The sequence below is a fragment of the Chelonoidis abingdonii genome, chromosome 23, assembly GCF_003597395.2.
Source record: "Chelonoidis abingdonii isolate Lonesome George chromosome 23, CheloAbing_2.0, whole genome shotgun sequence".
NCBI lineage: Eukaryota > Metazoa > Chordata > Testudines > Testudinidae > Chelonoidis > Chelonoidis abingdonii.
Genome location: NC_133791.1, coordinates 11802884 through 11826488, shown reverse-complemented (window position 1 = coordinate 11826488; position 23605 = coordinate 11802884). Strand labels below are relative to the sequence as shown.

Below are 23605 nucleotides of genomic sequence, written 5' to 3'. Positions count from 1 at the left end.
AGGGGAGCTGGGGTAGGGGTGTTTCTAGAAAATCTTTAACTTAAAAAATCTAAGGAAGGCCCCACTTCTGATCTCCAGTACAGCCCGAATAGCTCCAGAATCTGGCCCTGTGTTGGGAGTTAATGGCCCAAATCCTTGTCCCGGGGACTTCAGTATGAATCTTGCCATTGACTTCAAGGGAAACCAGGATCTGACCTATGAGCCATATCCTCAGCTGGCGAGACATTGACAGAGCCACGCTGACTTGCACCATAGCTGACATCACCCGTTTGGTTCAGTGGAGACTGTTATACATGGGCTGGGATTTCCCCCCAGCACCGCAGGCTATTGTGCAGCTGAATGCATAGTGCTTGTAAAGTGTGTGAGAATCTGTGCCTTGGCTGGCGCTATGCGTGAGCAGGGATTGGCCCTGCCTGCACCATCTGTCAACTGAAAAGAGAGGACCCCAATCTGCTGGTCACTGCAGGGTCCCATTTGGACAAGGAGAAACTCCCTCTATTCTCCTGCTATGCACCTTCCCTACCACACCACTTCCCTCTGCCTGGCTTCCTGCATCTGTGTGCTGGTGGGGGGAGAGCTTCTCCTGTACTGCTCCTGCCTCCCTGCATCTCTCTTCATGGCCAACTCTCCATCTTTCCTCTGACTCCCCCTCTCCCTTTGCCACTTGGCATGGCACCCTCCATGGGACAGCTGAGTGTAATTCCACAGCTGGATTTTTAATCCTATCAGCCCAGTGCTCCAGCATGGACGCAAAATGGCAAAGGCTGGATTTGGGCTGGATTAGAACCAGCAGCTGGGTGCTTAAAGGCTCTGTGCCCCAGCCATAGGTCTGTGTACCCCAGTCCTCGTAGAGCCCTCATCACCGTAGTACCTAAGCACCTCCTGTCTGGTTGCAGCGTTCTGTACGACTGGTGCCCTAAAGTGTTCTGTGGTCGTCCTTTGTCAAAGCTGCTGGTAAAACAGATCAGCAAAGGGACCTGGGTTCCCATCCAGTTCCTCCTTGGCTCCGTGGGCTCAGGCTTATTGGGTAATAGCAACCGAAGAGCTGGTAACAGGGGGAGTGATGTTCCCAAACACCCTGACCATTCCCTAGCACACACAATCTTGAATCACCCTGTACCTGCCCCCACCCATCGTCTCCCCTTCCCTGGCTTCTCTGCACAAATACCAGGCTCATTGCTCATCCCTACAGAGAGGTGGGGGCTGGAAAGTTTGGAATCCGGCTGAGCTTTCAACTCTGCTTTGCACTTTGAGCTGGGGTTGACTCGGGTTCTGTGCATTGAGCTCAGGCCCACTCTGTTATAACTGCTGTTCCCAGAACTCAGCTTTTGAGGGGGGAAAGGGAGATAAACATCAGAGTTCAAGAGCCAGACAAACACAGCAAAGCAAACTCACCCTCAGAGGCAAACAAACCAGGAGAAGCTGCTGCAGGCTCCGGAGAGACAGTGGAAGGATGAGGTGAGTGCAGTCAAGGAGGCTCTTCTCAGGCAGCCTGGGTTCTCTAGCTCTTTGTCCTGTTTTTATGCAAGGAGATGCAGCCCAGTTCTCCTCTCCTGGGTCTTATGTCAGCAGCACTCCTTTGACACCCAGGGCATTTACACAGGAGAGGAGCATCAGGTGCAGAGATGTTGACTAGTGCCCTCAATGTGTAGCGAGCTTGATCTCTGAGCTAACATTCACCCCCCTTGTTACTGTCTGTGTTCCATTTGGGGCAGGCTGTACCTCCTCGTGGCGGCCCTTTGCCATGGAGTGGGTAGCAACATCCAGCTGCAGAAAATGTATGGGAGGATCACATCCCCAGACTTCCCAAACGTGTACCCCAACAGCAAGGAGAGAACCTGGAATATCAGCGTCCCCAAGGGATACACCATCCGGATCTACTTCACCCACTTTAACATGGAGCTGTCCTACCTGTGTGAATATGATTATGTGAAGGTACGTGGAGCCTCGGGGCAAAGAGGGTGTTCGTGATCGTGCATGAGGCATATGTGTTAATATAGAACTTTATGTCTGTGCACGTTGAAGGCTGGATGTATACGAGACCTATGAGATGTGTATGTTTGTGGGAATGAACGTGCACTTCTGTAGAGACGCATGCATTTCTCTAGGTAGTTTGCTTTATATTGTCTGTGTCTCCTGGAGCTGCATATCCCCTTCCACATACAGATTGAAATGTGGATACCGATATATAGCACAACCAGCTCCATCTGAGGTTGCAAGTTTCAAGGAATCAGTTTTTCTTATGGTCAGATCTCCTTGTAATATTTGTGCTCAACTGATTTGCAAGTAATGCAGTCACATAGGCCCACAGGATCAAGAAGCATCACTGGAAGAAAACTGGAGCTGGTGGAAATGCTGAATTTCTGTGCCCTGGGCAGATGGAACATGTTGAAATTTTCTTTCATCCCACATAGAAACAAGAAGTCAGAATATTGCTGCAATTCCATTTTGGAAATACAGAAACAAGCTTACGGACTTGCATCACTTCTCATATTATATTATAATTTATAAGACTTTTATCTATTATAATGCAATATAATAGAAGCAAAACACTTCGCTCTTATTTAAATGAAATCCTTCAGTAATTTTTCATCAAAAATTTTGACAAAGTGATACGTTCTGAGGACACATTTCGGTTTTCTTGAATCAGTGTTTTCTGTCCTGTCTGAATTTTTTTGACTGGCTCTACAAAACACTTGTGTCTCATGAGAGCTGTGCTGCCAGGACGTGGCCCAAGCATCAGCATCAGGATGTCCATAAATAATGGGAAAGAATTTGTGAAAAGAAAGTGGCCAAAGGACTATTTGGGGAAGTGTGAAAAAGCCTGAAAGGAGACGCTGCTGGGTCAAACTCAAAGCCAGGCTGATTGGGAGGATTTTGGAGGTTTGACCAGAACCTGTTGTGCCTACATGTTGTTGCTTTATTATAATTAACACCTAGAGACCCTCATAGCTGGATTGGGGCCCGTTGTGCTGGGCGCACAAATTTTCAGAATGGAGAGGGGTAACTAGTGGTGTTCCCCAAGGGTCAATGCTAGGACCAATCCTATTCAACTTATTCATAAATGATCTGGAGAAAGGGGTAAACAGTGAAGTGGCAAAGTTGCAGATGATACTAAACTGCTCAAGATAGACCTTTGGTCTGACCCAGTATGGCCATTCTTATGTTCTTATACATCTAATAAAAAGATAGGCCCTGCTCCAGAGAATTTACAAGTTTAGCGTATGATGAGTGGCCAAAGGAATGGGGGAAGAGGGGAGCACAAGGCAGCAATCTCAGCACACCAGCTGTCTAGCCACATGTTCATACTGATATCGGTGGGGATGTACTCAAAGGTCAGTGTGTGGCTGGGGGAACCGTTTCTACAGGAGACATGCAGGAAGCAGGTGGTGTGCCCACATTGGCAATGGTGGTTTTAAGGTCACTAGGACCAAATCAGGCATCTTAAGTAAAATCTTAATCCCTGAGTTACTCAGAAGAGATGTTCATGTTCCTCTAAGTGGTTCCCAAACTGGGGTTCGTGAACTCCTGAGGGTTCACAAAATGTTACAGGGGATTCTCAGGGGGGGTGGGGGAAATTCCCTAGGGACCCTGGGCAGCACGGGGCCAGCAGCCTGGAGCCTTGGGGACTTCCAAGAGGTAAGCAGATCAAAGCAAGCATATCTATCACACTAAGGTGGGTATTTTCTGCTGTTTTTAAAATTTAATAGGCTGCTAGTGTTGTTTTTTAAAATTATTATGAAGAACAAGTTTCAGCTTGGTTGTAACATGCTTTGTTTGCTGGGACTACTCAAGACCTGAATGCTTGTGTAAGAGGAACTCTTTGAGCTGGCTTCCTAAATAGCTTCCTGCTGTTTCACATCTGATGCTCCTTGATGAAACATAGGACCCAGAGGCACCAGTACAGGGGGCAATGGGGGTCACATGCTACCCCTGTGTCTGCACCCCCACCCTCGGGTGGGTCTCTCCCCTTTTTTTCCAACGGCCTCTGTGGGCCCCGCGACTTTTCTGGCAGTGCCCTGTCCAGAACCTGGGTGCGCAGGGGCTTTGCCCCTGGAACCCTTTTTTCTACTGGCGACTCTGATAGGAGCCTTGTCTTATAAGAGGCATAATCAAAAGTGATACAAGCTACAAAAGTGAGATCCTGGAAGACTGCTGCCATTTTCATAATGTATTAAAAATACTGTGATAAATCATAGTTAATAAATAGTGTGTCATAAGCATGTCATAAAAACAAATTTTATTTTTCCAAGATCACTGCTTTTATAATTTATGCTGAGGCAAGGGAGAAAATCCCTGGAAACATTCCTTTTTAGGAGTTCACCAGACTTGACATTTTAGTGAAAGGGGTTTGCAGATTGTTAGTTTGGGAACCCAGTGCTCTAAGGCCACAGTGCTTTTCACCATGTCTTTCTCGGAGGCTGCACCCTGTCGGTCAGACTGCTCAGCCTCTTACCCGCTGCTAGAACTTGTGTGCATGAGCTCTCATCTCCCCTGCCCCCAGGGGCAGCACAAATCCTGTTTATCAAAATTGGCTTAGTAGCAGCATCCAAAACGTTTAGGGACATGGGGCCCGGGAAGTGGGACACTTGGGGAATCCAGTGGGTGTTTCCCACCAAGAAACATTGCATCAGAGAGAATGTGGGAATGGAGAGACCCAGCTCAGCAGGGCTTTACGGTAAATTCAAAGCTGTGTGTGTTTAACCTGTGATTAACCCTCATCCCTACTTTCGCCTGTGACTGGGCATAGCCCAGCGGATTGCTCCCACATAGGATCAAAGGGGAAAGCAAACAGGAACAAAACCCACAGCAAACAGAACCCAGGGCTGGTGGCCCAAGCTGGACTTGTGCCTCTGTGTGTGTGTGTGTTGGGGGGAAGGGAGGGTTCAGGCAATGAACTTTACAGCCGAGGATTTAGGGGAGGGGAGACAAATGGGGGGCAAGTCAGGGTGTGGGGAAATGTGATATCCGCGATTGTATAACCAAATCCAGATGGATGGTCTTCATCACAAATGCTGTATCTCTAAACCCCCTCATTGTGCCATTGGAGGACAAAATTCCTGGTGGGGGAAAGTCCGCCAGGAGCAGGGGACCTTCAGCCTCAGCTCTGCCAGCAGAGTGGAGAGCACGTGGCCAGGGTACATGGTGGATGTGCTGATTCATTCAGGGTCCTGTGGAGCCCTGGCTACAAGTTAAAGCTGCTCTTGCTAGTGCCTGTCATAGTTCTTCGTTCCTTTCCTTGCCTCTCCAGCAATCACCAGTCCCTCTATCCCTGCTTGGTCATGCTTCTGAGGCTGCAGAGTGGGAGATGCCGCAGCTTAAAGGGGGTGGTGGGGGAATCAAGGCAAGCTGGAAGCAGGCAGGGGTGGAGATAATTATATGGAGCTGACAATGGGGCATACTGTGGTTAGGGAGGGAGCTGGGTGTGGCCCTGCTCCTGGTCCCCCTGATTGGGCTCCATGCGCTGGGTGGGAGGCGGGTGTGGAAATAGAGGCTGTAGCTGAGTGTAAACGTGACTGACTCCTCCATCCCCTGCACAGATCAGCTCCGGCGGGAAGCTGGTGGCCACACTGTGTGGACGCGATAGCACAGACACCGAGGAGGCTCCGGGCAATAGGACATACCACTCCATTGACAACACACTTACTGTGACATTCCGATCTGACTACTCCAATGAGAACCCGTTCACTGGCTTCGAGGCCTTCTACGCAGCTGAAGGTGAGAGATGGGCCCCGCAGTGAGGAGGAATGGATAGAGAAACCAACCCAGCTACGCTAGGGACTCTGGCTGCTAGCACCAGGGGCTGGCCGAAGGAGACGGTTGGGGTTCCCAGGTGGATGGAGATTCTGCCCGCTGCTACTAGCGAATGGATTAGGAGCAGCTGTATTCGTTACAGGTAGTGACTGGAGTAGGTGTCTACAACTCAGGACATCTGGGTTCTATCCCCAACTCTGCTACTGTTTCATTGTGTGACCTTGGGCAAGTCACTTCCTGTCTCTGAATCAGCTCTTCCCCCATGGACAAAAGGGGAGACTCCCATTTACCACCCAGGGCTGCTGTGATGGTTAATTAACAGCTGTAAAGGATTTGAGAGAGCTGGAGGAGAGCAAAGTGTTAGGAGGTAGATTCTTCCTCTTACAAGGGAATACGGCAGGAAACCGTGTGAGATCAGAATACAAAGCTGGCATCAGTAATCACTGTGCAAGACGGCACTGTCAGAGTGGGTCAGGCGGAGCTGGTGTCTGAGGAAGGGGGAATCCCCTGTATGCTCCTTCACAAGCTGTCAGATTGTGGTGGGCGTTTGGCTTTGAATTGCATATGGTGCCTAGAGCAGGGTATCTTTGAACAAGCTAAGGGGAGGGAGTGGGAGGAGAAGTGTGTTTGTAAAGCCCCAGAGTGTTTCAGAAGCACCGGCCACATTCGCTTCCTGGGGTAACCTGCCCCTGCCTGGCTTAGATTCCTCTGAAAGCCCCGCCTTTATGTTTTACAAAGAATACCAATGAACACCAGCCTGGCCCAAACAGACACACACGTATGTTTAAAGGGTATTGAGTCAGTTTCCAAAAACATGTCCCTGCTCTGTTCCCACCTCCCCCCCGTTCCCATTTCAGTCCTGCTCAGAGCTCCCCTCACCCAATGAAGTCAAGTTAATGCTGCTGTGTTTCAACCCGCTAGATGTTGATGAGTGTGAGCTGCTGATTGACAACGAACCACTGTGTGACCATCACTGTCATAATTACTTGGGTGGCTTCTACTGCAGCTGCAGGGTTGGCTACGTCCTCCATGAAAACCAGAGGACCTGTGCAGGTGAGTCTGCCCGTGTGTAGGGTGGGCTGCCCCCTCTGTGTCAGAACAGGAGTCCCTCTCCCCCTCTAGACAACAGGTCAGTGAGCAACCCACGTCGCGGCCAAGTTCAGAGCTGGCTTATGGCCCCTACAGGCCAGCTGAAGTCACCCTGCAGAGTGTGAGTCAGTGCACCCACTCCTCAGCTGATGGCAGAGTGCAGGGGAGCCTCAGTCTAGCTCCTGCAAGTCAGGCATCCCGGATTCCCGCCCCTGGCATTAACCAGCCCTAGTGTCAGCAGTCTCAGAAGAGAGGCCAGTGCTTGGCTAGACGTAGAGGGTAGAACGCTGCCAGAAATCATCCCTCCAGGTCAGGTTTTTGGCATGTTGGCTGGAGAAAGGAAGCCTGCCCCATGGCTGCTTGTATCAGAGACCTTCAGTCTGCAGGGCTGTCAGCCCAGCCCCTCCGGCCAGCACTCCTGCCTTCTGAGTGCTGCGATGGATAATACTTTTGAGTCTTCTGGCACTTCGGGACCTGAGCTCAGGGCTGCTTCGAGGAGGAACAATCTGCTGATGAGTGATAGTGGATTCCCAGTTCCGACAGAGAATGGCTGCTGGCTGTCTCTGCTGCTCTGCACGTGCTGCTGAAGGAAGGTTTTATGATCTGACAATAAGGAGTGAATGTCTGTTGGAATCAGTGCAATGATCAACACCTCAGGCTTGGTTCTTCCTGCAGCAAAACGTGCAGATTCCTGGTGCCAGACTCCTCCCTGCTGATGCAGGTTCACTGACCTAGAGCTGGCTCCTGAGCCTGGGGGAGAACCAGGACTACTTTGTACTTGGTCAAGGCTGGGGTGGAACAACACAGCGGCCCAGCTTTTCCACCACTTCGCTATGGATTTAGATCTAAACTCTGAAGCTCAAGCCTGGATCTCTGGATCTAGAGTTTCGGTCCAGCCCATTGCAAACATGCACAAATTATGGGGATGTTTGGGCCCGATGTGGGAGCCAGTCTCTGTGACTCAGGGATATCTCTAGTGCATTGGTAACTCCTGCCTGCTGCCCCAGTCCCTTTTCCTCTTCCCATCACTAGGGCTTGTAACAGCAGGGGGGCTGGGTTTGTTGTTGTTTATAAAGCAAATCTCCCACCTTGATTTAAAACGGCAAGCGCTGAGCTCATTCCATCCTTCAGACTCCAAAGTCTGTTTGGAAACATGCTGACAGCTGCCACCTTTGAGTTTTTGGCCCCGCTCCAGGAAGGCTGAGACTGGCTGCCTTCTTATTCATTTACTGTCTTTCTCCTTTATTTTCCAGTGTGAGATAATTAAGCTTCTCCTCGCATAGGCAGAGATCAAGACAGATGTGCTGGGAAGAGCTGGCTCATCCTTCTTCCTGACCTGTCCATAGCTGCATGTCACAGGGCCACCAGCTCTGCTTGTTTGCTTGATTAGTGACTTGCGCATGTCCATGACTCAGTTTCCTTCCTTCCAGACCTGCCTCCTGCGGACAATAAAATGGCCTTTCCTGTTTCTAAAGTCAACTGCAGCCTCCCCATCATTTCTTTGCATTGCCATGTGCTGCTGAGGAAGGGAGAAGGCAGATAAGGCATAGGCTGATAAGAGAGAGCTGTCCTATTGGCAGAAAAGCTACCTGGAGATGGGACTGCGTCTGGTCTTAAGCCCGTGGCTTTTCTTGCTTGACTGATCAAAGTGCTTAAACTAGAACAGGGCCTGAATTCCTCCCCCAGTTTGAATACTTGGTAAGTTTGACTCCAAGAGAGAACCTCATGTCTGTGTTCAGACAAGCCTAAAGCCCCAGTTTTGAGCATGCTGACACTGTGGGAAAAATCCGGATCTGGACCCAAACTTTATGACTTTAGCCACGTCTCCTACTGGAAATCCAGCCCTGTTTTTATGGTGCAGTCTGGTGAGCCCTCTGCAAATGGCTCCTGGTGCTTTGCTGAAGAAAAGAATGAAGCAGTTAGTGTAAGCAAAGCAGCCAGCTTTGGTGGAGTGTGTCTTTCCACTGGGTGCGGAAAGGAAGCCCCATCTCTTGCCTGACAGATCCAGAGCTCCAAATGTAGCCCCAAGGCAGCTCAGCTGAGGTCTCCTATGCTGCCTGGTGTCCTCTGTCTGCCACTGACAAAGATAGGATCCTGGATACAGCAGAGTGAAGAGGTGGATTTAAATAAGTGGCTCCATCCAGTGCCTGGTTCCTTCTTTATCAGTGGCACAGTAGCGGCCAGGTGAACTCCTGGGGTGCAGTCTCCACTGTCCCCATAGCATTGATCCATGGCTCCCTTCCTGTCTCAAGGTAACACAGGAGCTGGCTAGGTAACCTCAATGGGGTGTTTACTGGCCAGGTTCCAGTCCCTCTTTTCTGGCTGCAAGTGGGACATTCACTAGTGGAACTGAGAGGCTCCAGGAAAATCCCCCTGAAGATAAATTAAAAAAGGATCCGTAAGTTCATGATCCCAAGGATATTTTAATGGCTGTGGAGCCTCTTCATCGCTGAAGTAAAAAAATCAGGGCGAGAGGACACTTAAAACAAGCCTCAGAGGCTCAGTCTCTCTACTCCAGTCTCTACTTTTCTATGCTCCTTTCGTGCATACTCCAAATCCCTGTTCCAAGGGAAGATTGGGAGGAAGGATGGTCTAATAGGTAGAGCATCAGACACAGGCTTGGAAGACCTGGGCTCAGTCCTGGCTCAGTGACTGACTTCTTATGTGACATTGGGCAAGTCATTTAATCTACCCTGTGCCTCAGTTTCCCATCTGTAAAATGGGAACAACACCACTTCCCTACCTCACAAGGATGTTGTGAGGGTAACTCCCCATGCACCAGAAGTGTGAAGCGCTTAGCTACTCTGGTGATGAAGGCTATATTCAAACCTAGACAGAGATCACAGTGCCAATCTCAGACTGACTAGCTCTTTCATGGGTAGGAAGGCTCTGTCCTGTTGTACTTGATCTTGTCTTGAAGGCTGCTTCATGCTCACAATAGTTCTGTTGGCTTCCATGCTTATAGCAGCTTGAGATTTTTCTGGTGGCCCAATGGCATGATTTACGACCCACTTTTTGTTAGAAACCTAATGAGCCAGTGGTTCTGAGCTCACAAGTTTAGAGGGCTCATTTTTTAGAGTTCAAGTCTCTGGTGAACAGCTCACTGTGATTCGAATGAAAAATATGGACTGAGTATAATTGAGTGCTCTCTGGGCAGCTCTAAAGGTTGGTCTGAGAAACCAAGGCTCTGCATTCCTGCTGAGCGCTGTTTGAACATTATTTGATTCTTTTTGTGCTGGCTAGTTTATGAGTTTCTCACTTGCAGATCTGTGAAGTAAAAATACAGCCCTTTCAAAGGCAGCTCCCCATGGCCATATCCAGGAGCTATTGAAAAGAAAAGTAGAACAGGTCCTAAAGTGTTTCATCTTCAAGCTGCAAATCCCTTGGTCTGGCATGAGGCGCCTGTTCCTGTCTGGTCAGCTGGTTTTTGCCGCTGCTTGTGGCTACGCATCAAGAGGGTTTATTGGTGTCTGCTCACATTTCCCCAGATTGTCTTGTTGGAAAACCACCAACCACAGTGAGTTGCAATGGACACTCATGGCTCAAAGGAGCCAGGTTTAAGTGAGCATGAAGAATGAATTAGCCTCCATCTTTGCCCTTCCTCAGTCCTTCAGCACAAAGTTAAGATTGAGGACCCATTTTCTGAATTAGTGAGTTGTCTGCACTTTCCTCTTATTAGTGTTGTGCTAGCACTGAGGGATTCCAGTTACAAACCAGGAGCCCATTGTGCGAGGCGCTGTCTGAACGGTACAAATAGACTGTTCCTGCCCCAAAGAGCTTCTCCACAAACCTCTTGTTTGTGCTATGTTAGGAGATAAACACTTTTTGGGCAATTCTGAAACATGGGAATTTCCTTACTGGATCAGACCTGTGGTTCATCTAGTTCAGTGCCTGGTCTCTGACAATGGTCAGTTCCAAATGCTTCAGAGAATGGTATAAATCGCTCATAATCAACGGTTCTGAAATACACCTCTGTGAGCTGTTCCTTCCTAACCCTAAATGGTGGCTGCTGCCTTATGTCCTGTGTAGATCCCCCTTAAACATTTTGGTCCTAGTTAGTGTAGCTGTAATTGTCTAGTGTGCTTTTATCCCAATAAACTCTTAGTTTTATTAACATCATGTGTCAGTAAGTTCCACAGGGAACATAAGTGTGGTCATACTAGCCCAGGATCCTGTCTTAGAATCATAGAATCGTAGGTCCCTTCCAACCCTAATAATCTCAGTAGATCATCTAGTCCAACCCCCTGTTGCCAATGTCAGGTGCCCCAGAGGGAATGAACAGAACAGGTAATCATCAAGTGATCTACCCCATTACCTACTCCCTAATTATATGCAACATTTAAAAACAATATTTCCTTATAACTGATTTTAAATTTCTTGGCCCTTAATGTCATGTAGGTGTCCCTTTGTTCTTGTATTATCAGAGAAAGTAAGTAGTCTTTGGATACTGTGGTGATAGGTAATATATGCACAAAATATGGGAGCCCAACTGACCACTTCTGTAACATTCATTATCTTAGATTTCTCTATCTTGTTGCCCTTTAATCTCTTCTCTAACGAATCCCAGTATTTTAAATATAAATATATATGATGATTACAGTAACTATAATATATAACTTCCCATGTATAATAAATGGAAGCCAAGATCAAGTAGCCTAGCACAGAGGTCATTGTAACAGAGATGGCCCTGTCCCACACTCTCGCCTCCACGGGTAGAAGCAAGGCATGGGTGAAGGCTTGTGTAGGTAAAGTATTGGCTTTTTGGTACTAGAACATGCACTGTCTCTTTCTCCAGGCTAGAAGGGTACTGCCCGTTGGCTCCCACCTGTTTTATGACCACTCATAAGGGTGATAGGATTAGCCCAGCCTCTTGTGATACAAGGGAAATGTAGTTTTTGGAGAGCAAGCAATTTTCCACTACCTTGTTTGTGACCAGGAAGGAGTTAATGTTTTGTATTCAGTAGGACTTCCTTCTTGTTCTGGCCCTGCAATGGATGAAAGTGAGGATGTGGTTATGCTACTTTCCACCAAGCTGTTAAGGGCAAAGGAAGGAACCCAAAGTCTCCCAATCAGTACTGTAAGCAACACCATCAATGGCTCAGGAAAGCATATCACAGAAGATTAATAGCATCGTGGGGCCCTAGTTTTCTCTCTAATACTCACCAAAGGCTTCAGTACATTGAGGCACAGACCGTAGAATTACAGGGCCATCCATTTAGTGGGAAAAAATGTGGCAGTGACTTAAAGAAAAAAGCAATTGCCAATTATTCTTCTGGTGTGTGGAGTGGGAGGAAGAGATGGGTGTCAACATCTAACCTAGCTCAACTGATTCCTTTACACCAGCTACAGGAAACGAAGTGAGCAGCGGGCTGCAAGAGCAGAGTCAAAATCAGCTGCCAAACTCCTGGCACTTTAGTGCACCAAAGAACTAACTCACTCCTTCAGGGCAAAAGCAACTGCACTCTGCAGGTGGGACGGGCACTTCGGCCAGGACTTTAAGATTGAGAGTGTGTTCAGATTCCATGACAGAGGAGCCTGGTATTAAAGCAAAAAGCCTAACAATCTGTATGTTGTTGTTCTGATGTTTGGGTGACAAGGTTGAAATACAATGCACTCTGATGCTCAGGTACCATGGCGATAAATAGGTTTATGTAGTTGCTCAGAGCTGCTCCAGAAGAGCTGGTCAGAGTTATGGTTCTGAAACTTCAGCTTGTTCTGGAAGGATACTACCTGTCTAAAAGAAATATAAGCAGAGCCCAGAGCACGTTACTCTTTGTATTGTTGTAGTGCAGGTATGCTGGGGACTGTTCAAACACATAACAAACATATGATCTCTGCCTCAAAAAGTTTACAGTGTAAATCTGAGCATCAGCAGACTGGATTGTTGTATAATTGAGGGTCAGGTGAGAACCGGTTTCATTCTCCAAAATAAGAGGAGCCCACAATTTTACCATAGGAAACCTGAGAATTTTTTAAGTGGCACGAACATGCTCTGCACCATACAATAGACAGTCCCTGAGACTCTTGCCCTCTAATTAGACAACACCAATGTGATGGGCAACGCATAGGAAAGTTCTGTTTTAGAGCATTGAGTGTGTGTAATGAGGCGGGGGACTGTGATGGCATTTTGGTGAGAGGGATTGGCATTGTGGGCCTATGGGTGTGTTTTTTAAAGCTAAACAGTTTTCCCTTTTATAATTAATTTAGCTTTACCAGTGCTCCTATAGACTGAACAATATGCCAAATTTAGCAACTGGTCCATCATTCCCTATTAATTAAAGGAAGCTGCTCATCTGACTCTTGGCAGCACATCATAAACCCTTGGTGCCCAGCTGATCCAAGCACCACTTCACAGCAATCAACAAGCAGAGAGCCTTGTGGTTGTTCCTCCCTGTCTCTCTTCAGCAGGAAGCATTGTGGCTTCAAGGGGCACAGCTGGTTTTGCCCAGAGAATAAAATATCTTCAGTCTCTGGCAAAGGAAGAAGGATGAGATGTATTGTGAGGCTTCTGGAAGTGAGAGATTGATAGCTTTGGCTAGAACCATGCACAGTCTGGGTACAGTAGGAAAGCCATGCATTTAGGAGTTTACAGCATTGCTGGAGCATCGCAGACCTGACGTACAGATTCTCTATTTCACTTCTGCCTGCATCCCAGCTCAGTCACATTCTAATATTTCCCAGCCAGCCACTGCTGGACTGACACAGCCCTACTATGGCCTCTTAATTCTGACCTGCAACACCCTGGCTATTAAGTTTCTGGCTCTGCCTCTTCTTCCCACTCAATCCCTGCCCGTGTCAAGGTACCATTCCTGAGACAGAACTGCTGTATGGTGCTGGGCCTCTAACTATGCCCCCAAGTCACTGACTGATCTAGTGACTTTTGCAAGAGAGACAAATCCAGACTAGGGACATCTGTAAGCAACCCCACACACACACACGGACACAATTTGTTTCCTTTGTGTCCTAAGCAATGATTTGAAAATTCTTCTCCAGAAGAGAGTCTAGTGTAGCAGAGGCCCTAAAATTCCTACTGTGTGAGGAGATGCAGCTCTAGGGGAAATTATCACTATTACCATTTTTGTTTTTCTTCTTCTAGCTCAGTGTCAAAACAATGCTTTTACTAAGAGATCTGGAGTGATCACCAGCCCCAATTATCCCAAGCCTTATCCCAAACTCTCCACCTGCAGCTACACTATCCGGGTGGAAGATGGCTTCATGATCATCCTGGAATTTGTGGAAACCTTTAATGTGGAAAGTCACGTGGAAACAGTGTGTCCCTATGATGCCCTTAAGGTCTGTTGAGTCTCATTGTTTTTTCATCACAGCCTTCGTCGCTTGCTTCACCTTCCTCAAATTGTGCCCTTTATCCCTTGCCTTTTAAGGTTTTCTTGTTTGTGAATGTCACCAAGAACAACACACTTTCATAAAACGATTGGGAAGCAAGATTTCCAGCTTCTATTCTAAGCTCTGCCCTAAACTCACTGTGTGATTTCAGGCAAGTGACTTAACCTCTTGTTGTGCCAGCTTGCCGTCCTATGAAATGGACGTAATATCTACCTCATGAGGATGTTGTGAGGCTTAATATTTCTAAAGCACTTTTGAGATGCTTTGATGAAAGATGCTCGATATGCAATTATTGATGATGTCATCAATGAGATAACAATAGCTTTGTTTCTATTGAACATTTAACAAAATTTATCATCCCCTAAGAGAGCCACAGCTAGAGGTCTGCACAGTTCCTACCTGGGTGTCATACTGAAGTCAAGTTGTATGCTCCTTAGATGATCTGAATATCCAGGAATGGGCGAAGCATGGTTGTCTGACTCTTCTCACTGTTTCAGATTAAAACACCCAAAAAGGAATATGGCCCGTTCTGTGGGCAGAATGTACCTCCAAAAATTGAGACAGGCAGCAACGCTGTGGATATTACTTTCACCACCGATATCTCCGGAGACCACACTGGTTGGAAGATCTCATACACTACAACAGGTGGGTAGCTCAGTTCTTGCCATTTGTAAATCTAGCTCTTCTGTAGGAGGCAGGGCTGCTGAGGCTGATTCCAGAGCCAACCTTCTTTATGCTCATGTTAATTCTGGCTACATTCTCAGTCTATCACCTTTTTGGCTAGGATCAGTAGTAAGGGTATTTCTGGGAGATCCATTTCACTGACAATATTGCTATGCTACTCATTTCAAACTAACCTGCACTTCCTGTTGCATCAGAAGCTTGATCATGTAATGAACTGGTTATTGTGTAAGTGTGCCACTTCTCTATACTGGATAGAATCAGCTGCATCTCATAGGCTCGATGCTGCTCACCAGTGATTCTCCTTTAGCTCAAGTAGTAAGGGCTTGCACTTTTGGAACAGGAGAATTTCTATCAGTGTGAAATCCCAAAAGGCCAAGGTGTACAGCACAGTACTGACTGATGCAGTGCTGTTTGCTACTGCTGTTACACTACCACACAGTGCATCTCTGACACTTCCCCCTATTTAATTTTCAGCTGCAGAGCACTCCCAGGATTTCATTCCAGTGAGGCATGCACAGCAAGCAAACCATTCTAAACTGCTTTCATACTTAGTTTTTACTTAGTTCATTAACCAATGTAAAACCCTCATGGAGAGCCAGAACAACGGTGCATGGTGAGATTTTTATTGGGTTTAGCATCAGAATAGTCTGTCCTGGCTCTGGCTTTAAGAAACAAGCATCCAGCTTGGTAAACTATGAATAGATGTCTAGGCTATAGAGATGCCCTTCACTCCACAGCTTCAGGAAGACTAGTCAGTCCTGTGCGACCCAGCCATTGGTCATGAGTACAACACATCAAGTTTACACATTTCTCTATGAAATGTTTCCTTTTGGTCTTAGTTATGCTGTGAGGGGAAAACATGGTATTTGGTTTCCTAACAGCAGATTTAGAAACAAAGATTAGAATCTGCTTTAGGAGGAAGGATAATGTTTTGTTTTCCATCCCTCTACAGCTTTGCCATGCCCCAGTCCTAAAGCACCACCCCATGGTCGCATCAATCCAGTGCAAGCAAAATACATCCTGAAAGACTATTATACTCTATCCTGTGATACTGGATATGTGCTGTTGGAAGTAGGTAAACTACAGCTCTTTCTCTGGTTTCCCTAGGGAGGTTAATTTGTGGAATTAAATGTGTTTCTCTGCAGTTAAATGACTTTGTACAGTGGCTAACTTCTGTGCTGCTCCTAGTGTAATTGCGGATTCATCAACTATACACACACAGTTTGTATTAGTTATTGTGCAGTTGTGGTCCTTCCGAAATTGTCCTTTCCCAAACAAGTTTTAGTGTCGGGATTTAGAAGCTTTCTGGATATCACTTATAGATTTGTCTGTAATTGAGTTGGGAGCTAGAGAATAACTTTAAAAACAGTTAATGGAGTGGATGTCTTAATGGAGTGGAATGATTTTTTAAAAAGTTCTTTAAATTGTTACTACATCTCTGCAGATGTTTGCTTTCTATTGCTGCACTGGAAGACATTTTATATTAATTTCTATAGCATTTCAACTTCAGTGTTTATTAGGTAACTTCTGAAGATATTCCAAATACAGCACCCACTAAGAGCAAGCTTGAGATCACAATTTGGCCTTTATTATTTTGTTTCACACAGGCTCATCGTCATGATCAATATAAAAAGTGTACTAGTCCCACATTAATAGTCTTCTCTCCAGTTTCTATACATTCATTAAGATTCTAGAATCTGTCCTGCTTTTGACAGTTTGAAGACGTTGTTCGTGTACAGACCCAGGGTAACTAGATGCATCTGAGTTGTGTTAGTTTAAATTAATAATCAAAATGAGATGCAATAAAGGGTGTGTTCATGTATTGAAACAGATAAAATCCAGACGATACAGCATGCTCTTACTTGAAATATTTGTATATGACTTTAGCCATCTCCATTGTTAACCATTAGGAGCACATGGCAGGCATAAGTGGGTAGAACTGCCACTCCAAAACAAATATCCAGAAGTGTTAAGTTACCCTCACTTATTCCATCAAATCGCGGTGAGAAAGGTTATGTTTGTATCCGAGATGAGTGCAGTATAGAAAATACCTTTTCCCCTCACTAAAATGATACATCTAGTGTTTAAGAACAAAGTAGGACATCTGAGAATAGCATCACAAACCTATATACATCTGTTCTATGCATATTTTTCATTTCATATCAGTGAGCTAAAACTCTATACATTATATTTGACACATTCTCCCAATAAGCAACATCATGTTTATTAATGAAGCCAAGTTAGTCATTTTAGAGAAATAAATACATTTCCTATTTTTCTCTTGCAGAATGAACTGGTTTTAAAGTCTTTTAAAGCAGAATGTCAAAAGAGTGGTTCCTGGAACAAACCGATGGCAAAGTGCATCAGTAAGTCAACACTAAGTGTCTTCAACTTTGCAGTATACCAGTGTCTTAATTCTCCTGTCAAACCCAGAATATAAAATTACTTTCATAAGTGCCAAGATGTAGGAGGCAATATAGGCTTGATTTTTTTTTTTTAGTTGCGTAAAAGTCACCCCTTTTATTATTTCAATTGTATTTCATATTTAAAAATTGGAAGCTGTCTTGATTTTTTTCCACCATTCCTTAAAAGCATGTTTTATAAAGCAGTGATGGTAGCAACACCAAGTTAGTTTACTTGGAAACTACACTACAGGTATCCAGAAACTTATGAGGGCTATTAGCATAGAGGGAAAACTATTACAATTGTTCAATATTTCCCCCCACAGATTATAACTACTTTATGTTAAGTAAGTTCAAATCCTCACAACACCTAGGTGGTACTGTAGGTAGTGACATGCCCATTTTGTAGGTGGGCAAATGGAGACACAGTGAGGTAAAAGGGACTTGGTATAGCTCACAAACCAAGTCACTAGCACGTGGGAACAGAACTATTAGGCATAGTCTCTTCCCTTATAAGAAACATTGAATTCTCTGGTAGTAGAACTTCTAGATTTATTCCTACTTCCTTCTGGGCTGTGTGTCATAACAATTACCTATATGAACAACATGCAGTATGACATACTTTAGATAGTAGATCTGGTCTAGATTAGAATGCATGTCTGTTTCCTTGTAAGCCCTGGGCGTAACTGCTTCCAGCACCCAAAAGTGCTACCTTTAACTTTAATTTTATAAAAATGTGTGTGTCTGGTTGCATTATAATTTACTCTTCAGAAGATAGTCCAATAATTCCACTTGACCCAGACTTTCCCTCATACTCACCACTCAACCTCCTCCCCCACCCCCAGGAAAAATCTTGGGTAAAACAAGTCTTGCACCGTTCCCTCCCTGCAGATCAGCACTCAAGAGTTGATGTACAAACACTGAAAAGGGCCACTCTTTTTTTTTTTTTTAAATGTTTTCTTTAGTTTTAAAAGGTACCCTTTAAGCAGTTTTCAAAGTGCATCCTAAGGAGTTACAGAGATTATCTCCTATCTCAGATGGCCACCATATAGTAGGATATGAAGACAGCAAACTTCCTCCCATGCCACACTCTTGACAGGGGTAGGAGCCGATCAACTCCTGCCCTCCTGGCTTGACTGTTGCAGCCCATTTTTACATTGGTAATTAGAAGAACCTTTCACAATTCTGTCTTTCGGAACTGTTTTCAGTTGTCAACTGTGGTCAACCTGAAGACATAGACAACGGCACGGTTACTTACATCACAGGACCAGAGGTGACTACCTACAAAGCTGAGATTCAGTACGAATGCGAGAGCACCTTCTACACTATGAAAGCAAGTAATAATGGTAAGGGGAGACATTATTCCTTAGAGCCTGCTCCTCAGATGCTGAAAACAAGCAACTCCTGACATCAGTGCTCAGCATCTCCCAGGTCCAGGCCCTGCATTAGGCAATAACATTTAGAAATCAGGCATGGGGCACAAAAAATTCAGCCAGTCACTTTGACTGAGAGGTTCAAGACAGAATTCTTCTTCTGCAGCTGGTGGATGCAGGATGGTGCGGTAGCACGTACAGGCAATACATTCAGCTCAGTAGAACATGGCCCTAAAATATTATATTCAAGATCAGTTTAATGTTGATCTCAAAAACATTGTGTATCTTTGATTTAAGAAACAATCCTTATGTGAGGACTGGCTCTGGAGTGCAACAAAAGATCTGTTTCAGAGGATTTAATTAATGTACCTAACACTTCATACACTCCCTTATCCTTCAGGGGGTGGAATTTACATTCAAGTCACATCTGCCGGTGCCACTTTACAAGTGACAGTGGTGGCTTCAGGCTTAGGTAGGATACTTATGCTGCATAATGCCCTGACCTCCCACATCTCACAGCCCAGTTAGCGAGAGGGATGATGGACAGAGCTACCTTCACATAGGAATTCACAACTTAAGAGGGTATTAGGACCTGAACTCTGAGAACTGAAAAACTCTGTACTTACATGGTCAGATACAGCCATGTTCCATAGATGCAGAGCTTTAAAAACATGATGGCCACTTAACATGTGCATTCTTGTATTTTTGCCTTTTCTATGACATTCAGGTAGATACCAGTGTGGTGCTGATGGATATTGGAAGAACTCCAAGGGAGAAAAAGTACTGCCAATCTGTGAGCCAGGTAATGTATGAATTTATACAAGAAGTTTATAATTGATGTAGATTAGCAAGAACTTGGTATTTGTTAAGTATAATTTGTCTTAGAAATATTTGTTGTTGCCAAAAATTACACTAGTACATGGTCATTATTCATTACGTTATATAAAAGGATCCAGCAGCATGTAGGGTACCTTTCAGGCATGCCTGTACTCTATCACCTAAGCCATGCTTCATCATCTATATTGTATTTATAATGGTGCTGGTGGAGCTACCCAGGTAGGTACTCTACATACTGCCGAAAAAAGCATCCACTGTAGACATACCTTTAGAAGTGGTGTAATCTGAGACTCAACAGGATGAGGAATGTGATATAATTACAGTAAAAGATGATAGGAGACACATTATGGGTCTAAATTTTTGCAATAGTCATAGGACGGACCGGGGCAACCACCCTGAGCCATGTACTTTGGGGGGGCCTTTCAGGGGCACGTGGGGTCTAGGGCAGCCTGGGGGATTAGCAGGGGGCCTGGCCCTAGCAGCAGCGAACAACCCAGCCCGCCCTGCTCAGCTCTGTCCCACTGGCTCCCAGCATCTCTCAGGGGAGGGGGTGGAAGCTGGGAAGAGGATGGAACGGGGGTGGAGCAGGGGTGGGCTGGGGCCAAGTCTCTCACTGCTGCCAGCACCAGTCTCCCCTCCAACCCCCGCTAACCCTCCAGGCCATCCTGGACCCCATGTCCCCCTGAAACACGGTAAGCCCACTTAATTATTGGTGGAGCATGGGCCCATTTAACTTGCTGCCTATGTTGGGACCTCTTAAGCTCATACCTGATTCTGTCTGACCCAATTTACAGTAGAGCAGATCCCTTTTTGAGCTTGGTACTAGAAGTAGGCAAAAGTTTCATAATAAAATTAGAATTTCTTAGTTTGTATATTCAACATTGGTCCAGTTTGCATGAGTATCAGGCTAGAACAGAAAGACTTGAGTGAAAATGAGCCATTGTCAGGTAGTTTTACTGCAGAATGTCATGATTTTTAACGTTTAAGCAATTAAATTACTGACTTTGTAATATTTCCAAATTAGCTGGTATTTAGAGAGCATGAAAACCCATGAAACCCAAAACCCATTGTTTTGTGCTATTCTGTAATTTCACATGGTATTACATTAAGCGTCCTTTACAGTAAAATTGATTTTCATTCCTCTAGTTTTACACTAAATGTTTTTGCTCCCCTCTGTTCTTCTTCGAGTGATGGTCCCTATTGTATTCCAGTGTGTATTACACATGTACCATGCACCCGCAGTTGGAGAATTTGAAAATAGCATCCACTGCTCTGTGCACGCACCCTGCTCACTTCCCACTTCCAACCAAGGTGATACAAGCTGGGGCGAACCTATTGCCTCTTCAGTTCCTTTTCATTGCTGCATAGTCTAGGTTGAAACCTTTAGTGAGCTCCTAGATATCTGTAAAGCAGCCACGTGGAGCTCCATCCACATTTGCAAGGCATTACACTCTGCTACAGGACTCAGCTGCTGATGCATCCTTTGGGATGGAGGTTTTCCATTCAACCCTACTGCCCTCATCAGGTACTGCTTGTCAGTCACCCACAGTGGAATACAATGGGGACCATCACTTGAAGAGGAGGAAATTACTTACCTATAACTGGAGTTCTTAGAGATGTGTGGTCCGCCTATTCACTACTTGCACTCCTTCCCCTTTGCTTCCATTCTGTTCTTTTTTGCCTCTGTCAGAGGCACAAGATGAGCCAGAGCACATGCACAGACCAGCCACTACTTTCAAATTCCCTGACTCCGGGCACATGCATAACCACAGTGGAATACAGATAGGGACCACACAGCACGAAGAACCTCCTCATCTTCTCCTTATGCCCATACTTCACATGTAGCCTCCTTCTTTATTCTTGAAGAATCCTACTTTTAATTTCTTAAGTGATGGTCCCTATGTGTATTCTGCTCACAGTGCAAGAAATTAAAGGTGGGAGTTTCAGCAGTGTGCTAGGACCACAAGGCCATTGAAAATCACCCCCTAAATCATTATTATTTGACGTCAACCCATTTGCAAACTTAAGTTTACAACTGTGCTCTTGTCTAGGTTTTCAGGCTGGTCACAGATGACCGATTTCTCTGTTCCAAAATTGATTAGCTAGTTAGATGCAATGTCTACAGATGGTGACTTCAGCTGAGCCAGACTTAGTAACCACTTGCCATATTCCAAATCTTTACTAAATATTTATCACTTCATGTGCTTCTCTATCAGTTTGTGGAATACAAACCAGGACAACTCTGGAACGTATAATTGGAGGGAAAACGGCAAAGCCTGGACAGTTCCCCTGGCAAGTTATGCTAATTACTGAAGATGGAAGAGCAGGTGCTGGCGCTCTCTTGTATGACAATTGGGTTTTAACTGCTGCTCATGTCGTCATCAGTCAAAACCCCCCATCAACATTGACAATCAAAATGGGATTTCTGAACAAAAGTTCAGTTCACTACCAACAAGCCTGGGCAGAAGAAATTTTTGTACATGAAGGTTACATCTATGGCACCAATTATAACAATGACATTGCACTGATTAAACTGAAACATAAAGTCCCAATTAATGCAAATATTACCCCTATTTGCTTGCCAAGAAAAGAAGAAAGATTCCATGTGAAAACAGATGATATGGGAACTGTAGCTGGCTGGGGAACAACTGAGAAAAGGAGGCCTTCCCGTTATCTATTGTATGTTGAATTAGTAGTTATTGACAACAGAAAGTGTAAAGAGGCATTTGCAAAGCTCCCAGCTGGAAAATCTCTGCTAATAACAGAAAACATGTTGTGTGCTGGGGAAGAGGAAGGGGGAAAAGATTCTTGCCAGGGTGACAGTGGGGGACCATTAACTTTCTTCGATAATCTGACTAAGAAATGGTTTGTTGGTGGTATTGTGTCCTGGGGGGTAGACTGTGGGGTTGCTGGCCAATATGGGGTATATACGAAAGTGATTAACTACATTTCATGGATTGAAAACACCATTTTGAAAAATTCTTAAATAGTCTACTTTCTTATGTGCAGTAACTAACAATGAAAAGGGAGTAAAACTAACATTTTCCCTTTGGGTACATTAAGGCATTTAACAGATTAGATTCCAGTTTTGTAATATTTTTAAAGTTGATTTAATAGACTTCATTTTGTCAATTAGTACTTTCAGGTGTTATCTGCCCAACTAACCTAATCAATTAGTTTTACACTCAAATCTTATTTTAAAGTTGCTTTCCATACCTGTTGCTAGGTGGAAGGCTCAACTGATCAAGGGACACTGTGCATTTAGCAGCACCTTATTTACACTAATTAAAAAAGCAAGTATTACAGAAAACTCAATCTTAAGTGTTAAATACTTCCCATCTGAAAGTTAGTATTAAATTGACTGTGTCCACTTAATTTTGTGGATCACAATCCTTTTAAAAAATACACTTGTAATAAAACTATAGTATTAACAATCTAGTTAATAGAACATACTTGTTGAGACAGTGGGAAAGACAGTTTAGCACTTGTTATATTAGCACAGCCATAAATAATTCCCCTCAAATTAGAATACAAATGTTAAAATTTTTTTACTAGTTCTTTGAGACACTTGCTGCCTCTGATAAAATCCCAACAGCTTCAGCTGGCCAGCTCTGCAAGATGATGGCAAAGTATGGACAGAACATTTCTGCTCTATTCTTAAGAGCCAGTTTAGATATTACTAAGAATAAACACCCTTAATCACAATTGCAGGGATCTTATAATAACAACCTGCCTCTGCAAAAACAGACAGAGTAGAGAGATAGTACAACCAAGATTCTGAAGGTGTTTTCACATTTCAGTCACAATTACATTTCAATAAAGTCATGTGGTGGTCCAGTCTCCATATTCACTCATATTTAAAGCAGTACAACCCAGGAAACTGTCAACATCCCATCAGTTTTAGCAGTACATTCCCACTAGTCAGATTAAGAAAGATTTAGCAGGTTACCCTAAAAAGTTTGCTCAGATGCTGTTATACTAAAATGCAATTTTTATTTTATTTTATGGCTAAATGAGCCTAAAGAGTATAGCCTAATTGTATTAAACTGTTTGTTTCTATAAACATCCTTTGTCTATTTAATCATGATACTGTAATACATACTTGAAATGAAAACTGTTGAA

The 23605-nt window shown here is 44.9% G+C and overlaps 1 protein-coding gene across 1 annotated transcript; it reads left to right on the top strand.

The window, feature by feature from the left end:
• The first annotated feature begins 1438 nt into the window (after positions 1-1438).
• Positions 1439-23089, top strand: MASP2 (MBL associated serine protease 2). Its single transcript, XM_032775443.2, has 11 exons — positions 1439-1458; positions 1716-1935; positions 5541-5718; positions 6676-6807; positions 13940-14136; positions 14685-14832; positions 15824-15942; positions 17159-17237; positions 18482-18619; positions 19374-19448; positions 21700-23089. Exons 1-11 carry the CDS (start codon positions 1454-1456, stop codon positions 22467-22469), a joined length of 2061 nt encoding a protein of 686 aa, XP_032631334.2. The 5' UTR covers positions 1439-1453; the 3' UTR covers positions 22470-23089.
• The last annotated feature ends 516 nt before the right edge of the window (positions 23090-23605 follow it).

What these genes read in the sequence shown, in the direction of transcription:
- MASP2 (XM_032775443.2), top strand. An exon ending in GTCCCTATGATGCCCTTAAG is followed by an intron (nt 14,137 to 14,684) that starts GTCTGTTGAGTC and finishes TCACTGTTTCAG; the next exon opens with ATTAAAACACCCAAAAAGGA. An exon ending in GATCTCATACACTACAACAG is followed by an intron (nt 14,833 to 15,823) that starts GTGGGTAGCTCA and finishes ATCCCTCTACAG; the next exon opens with CTTTGCCATGCCCCAGTCCT.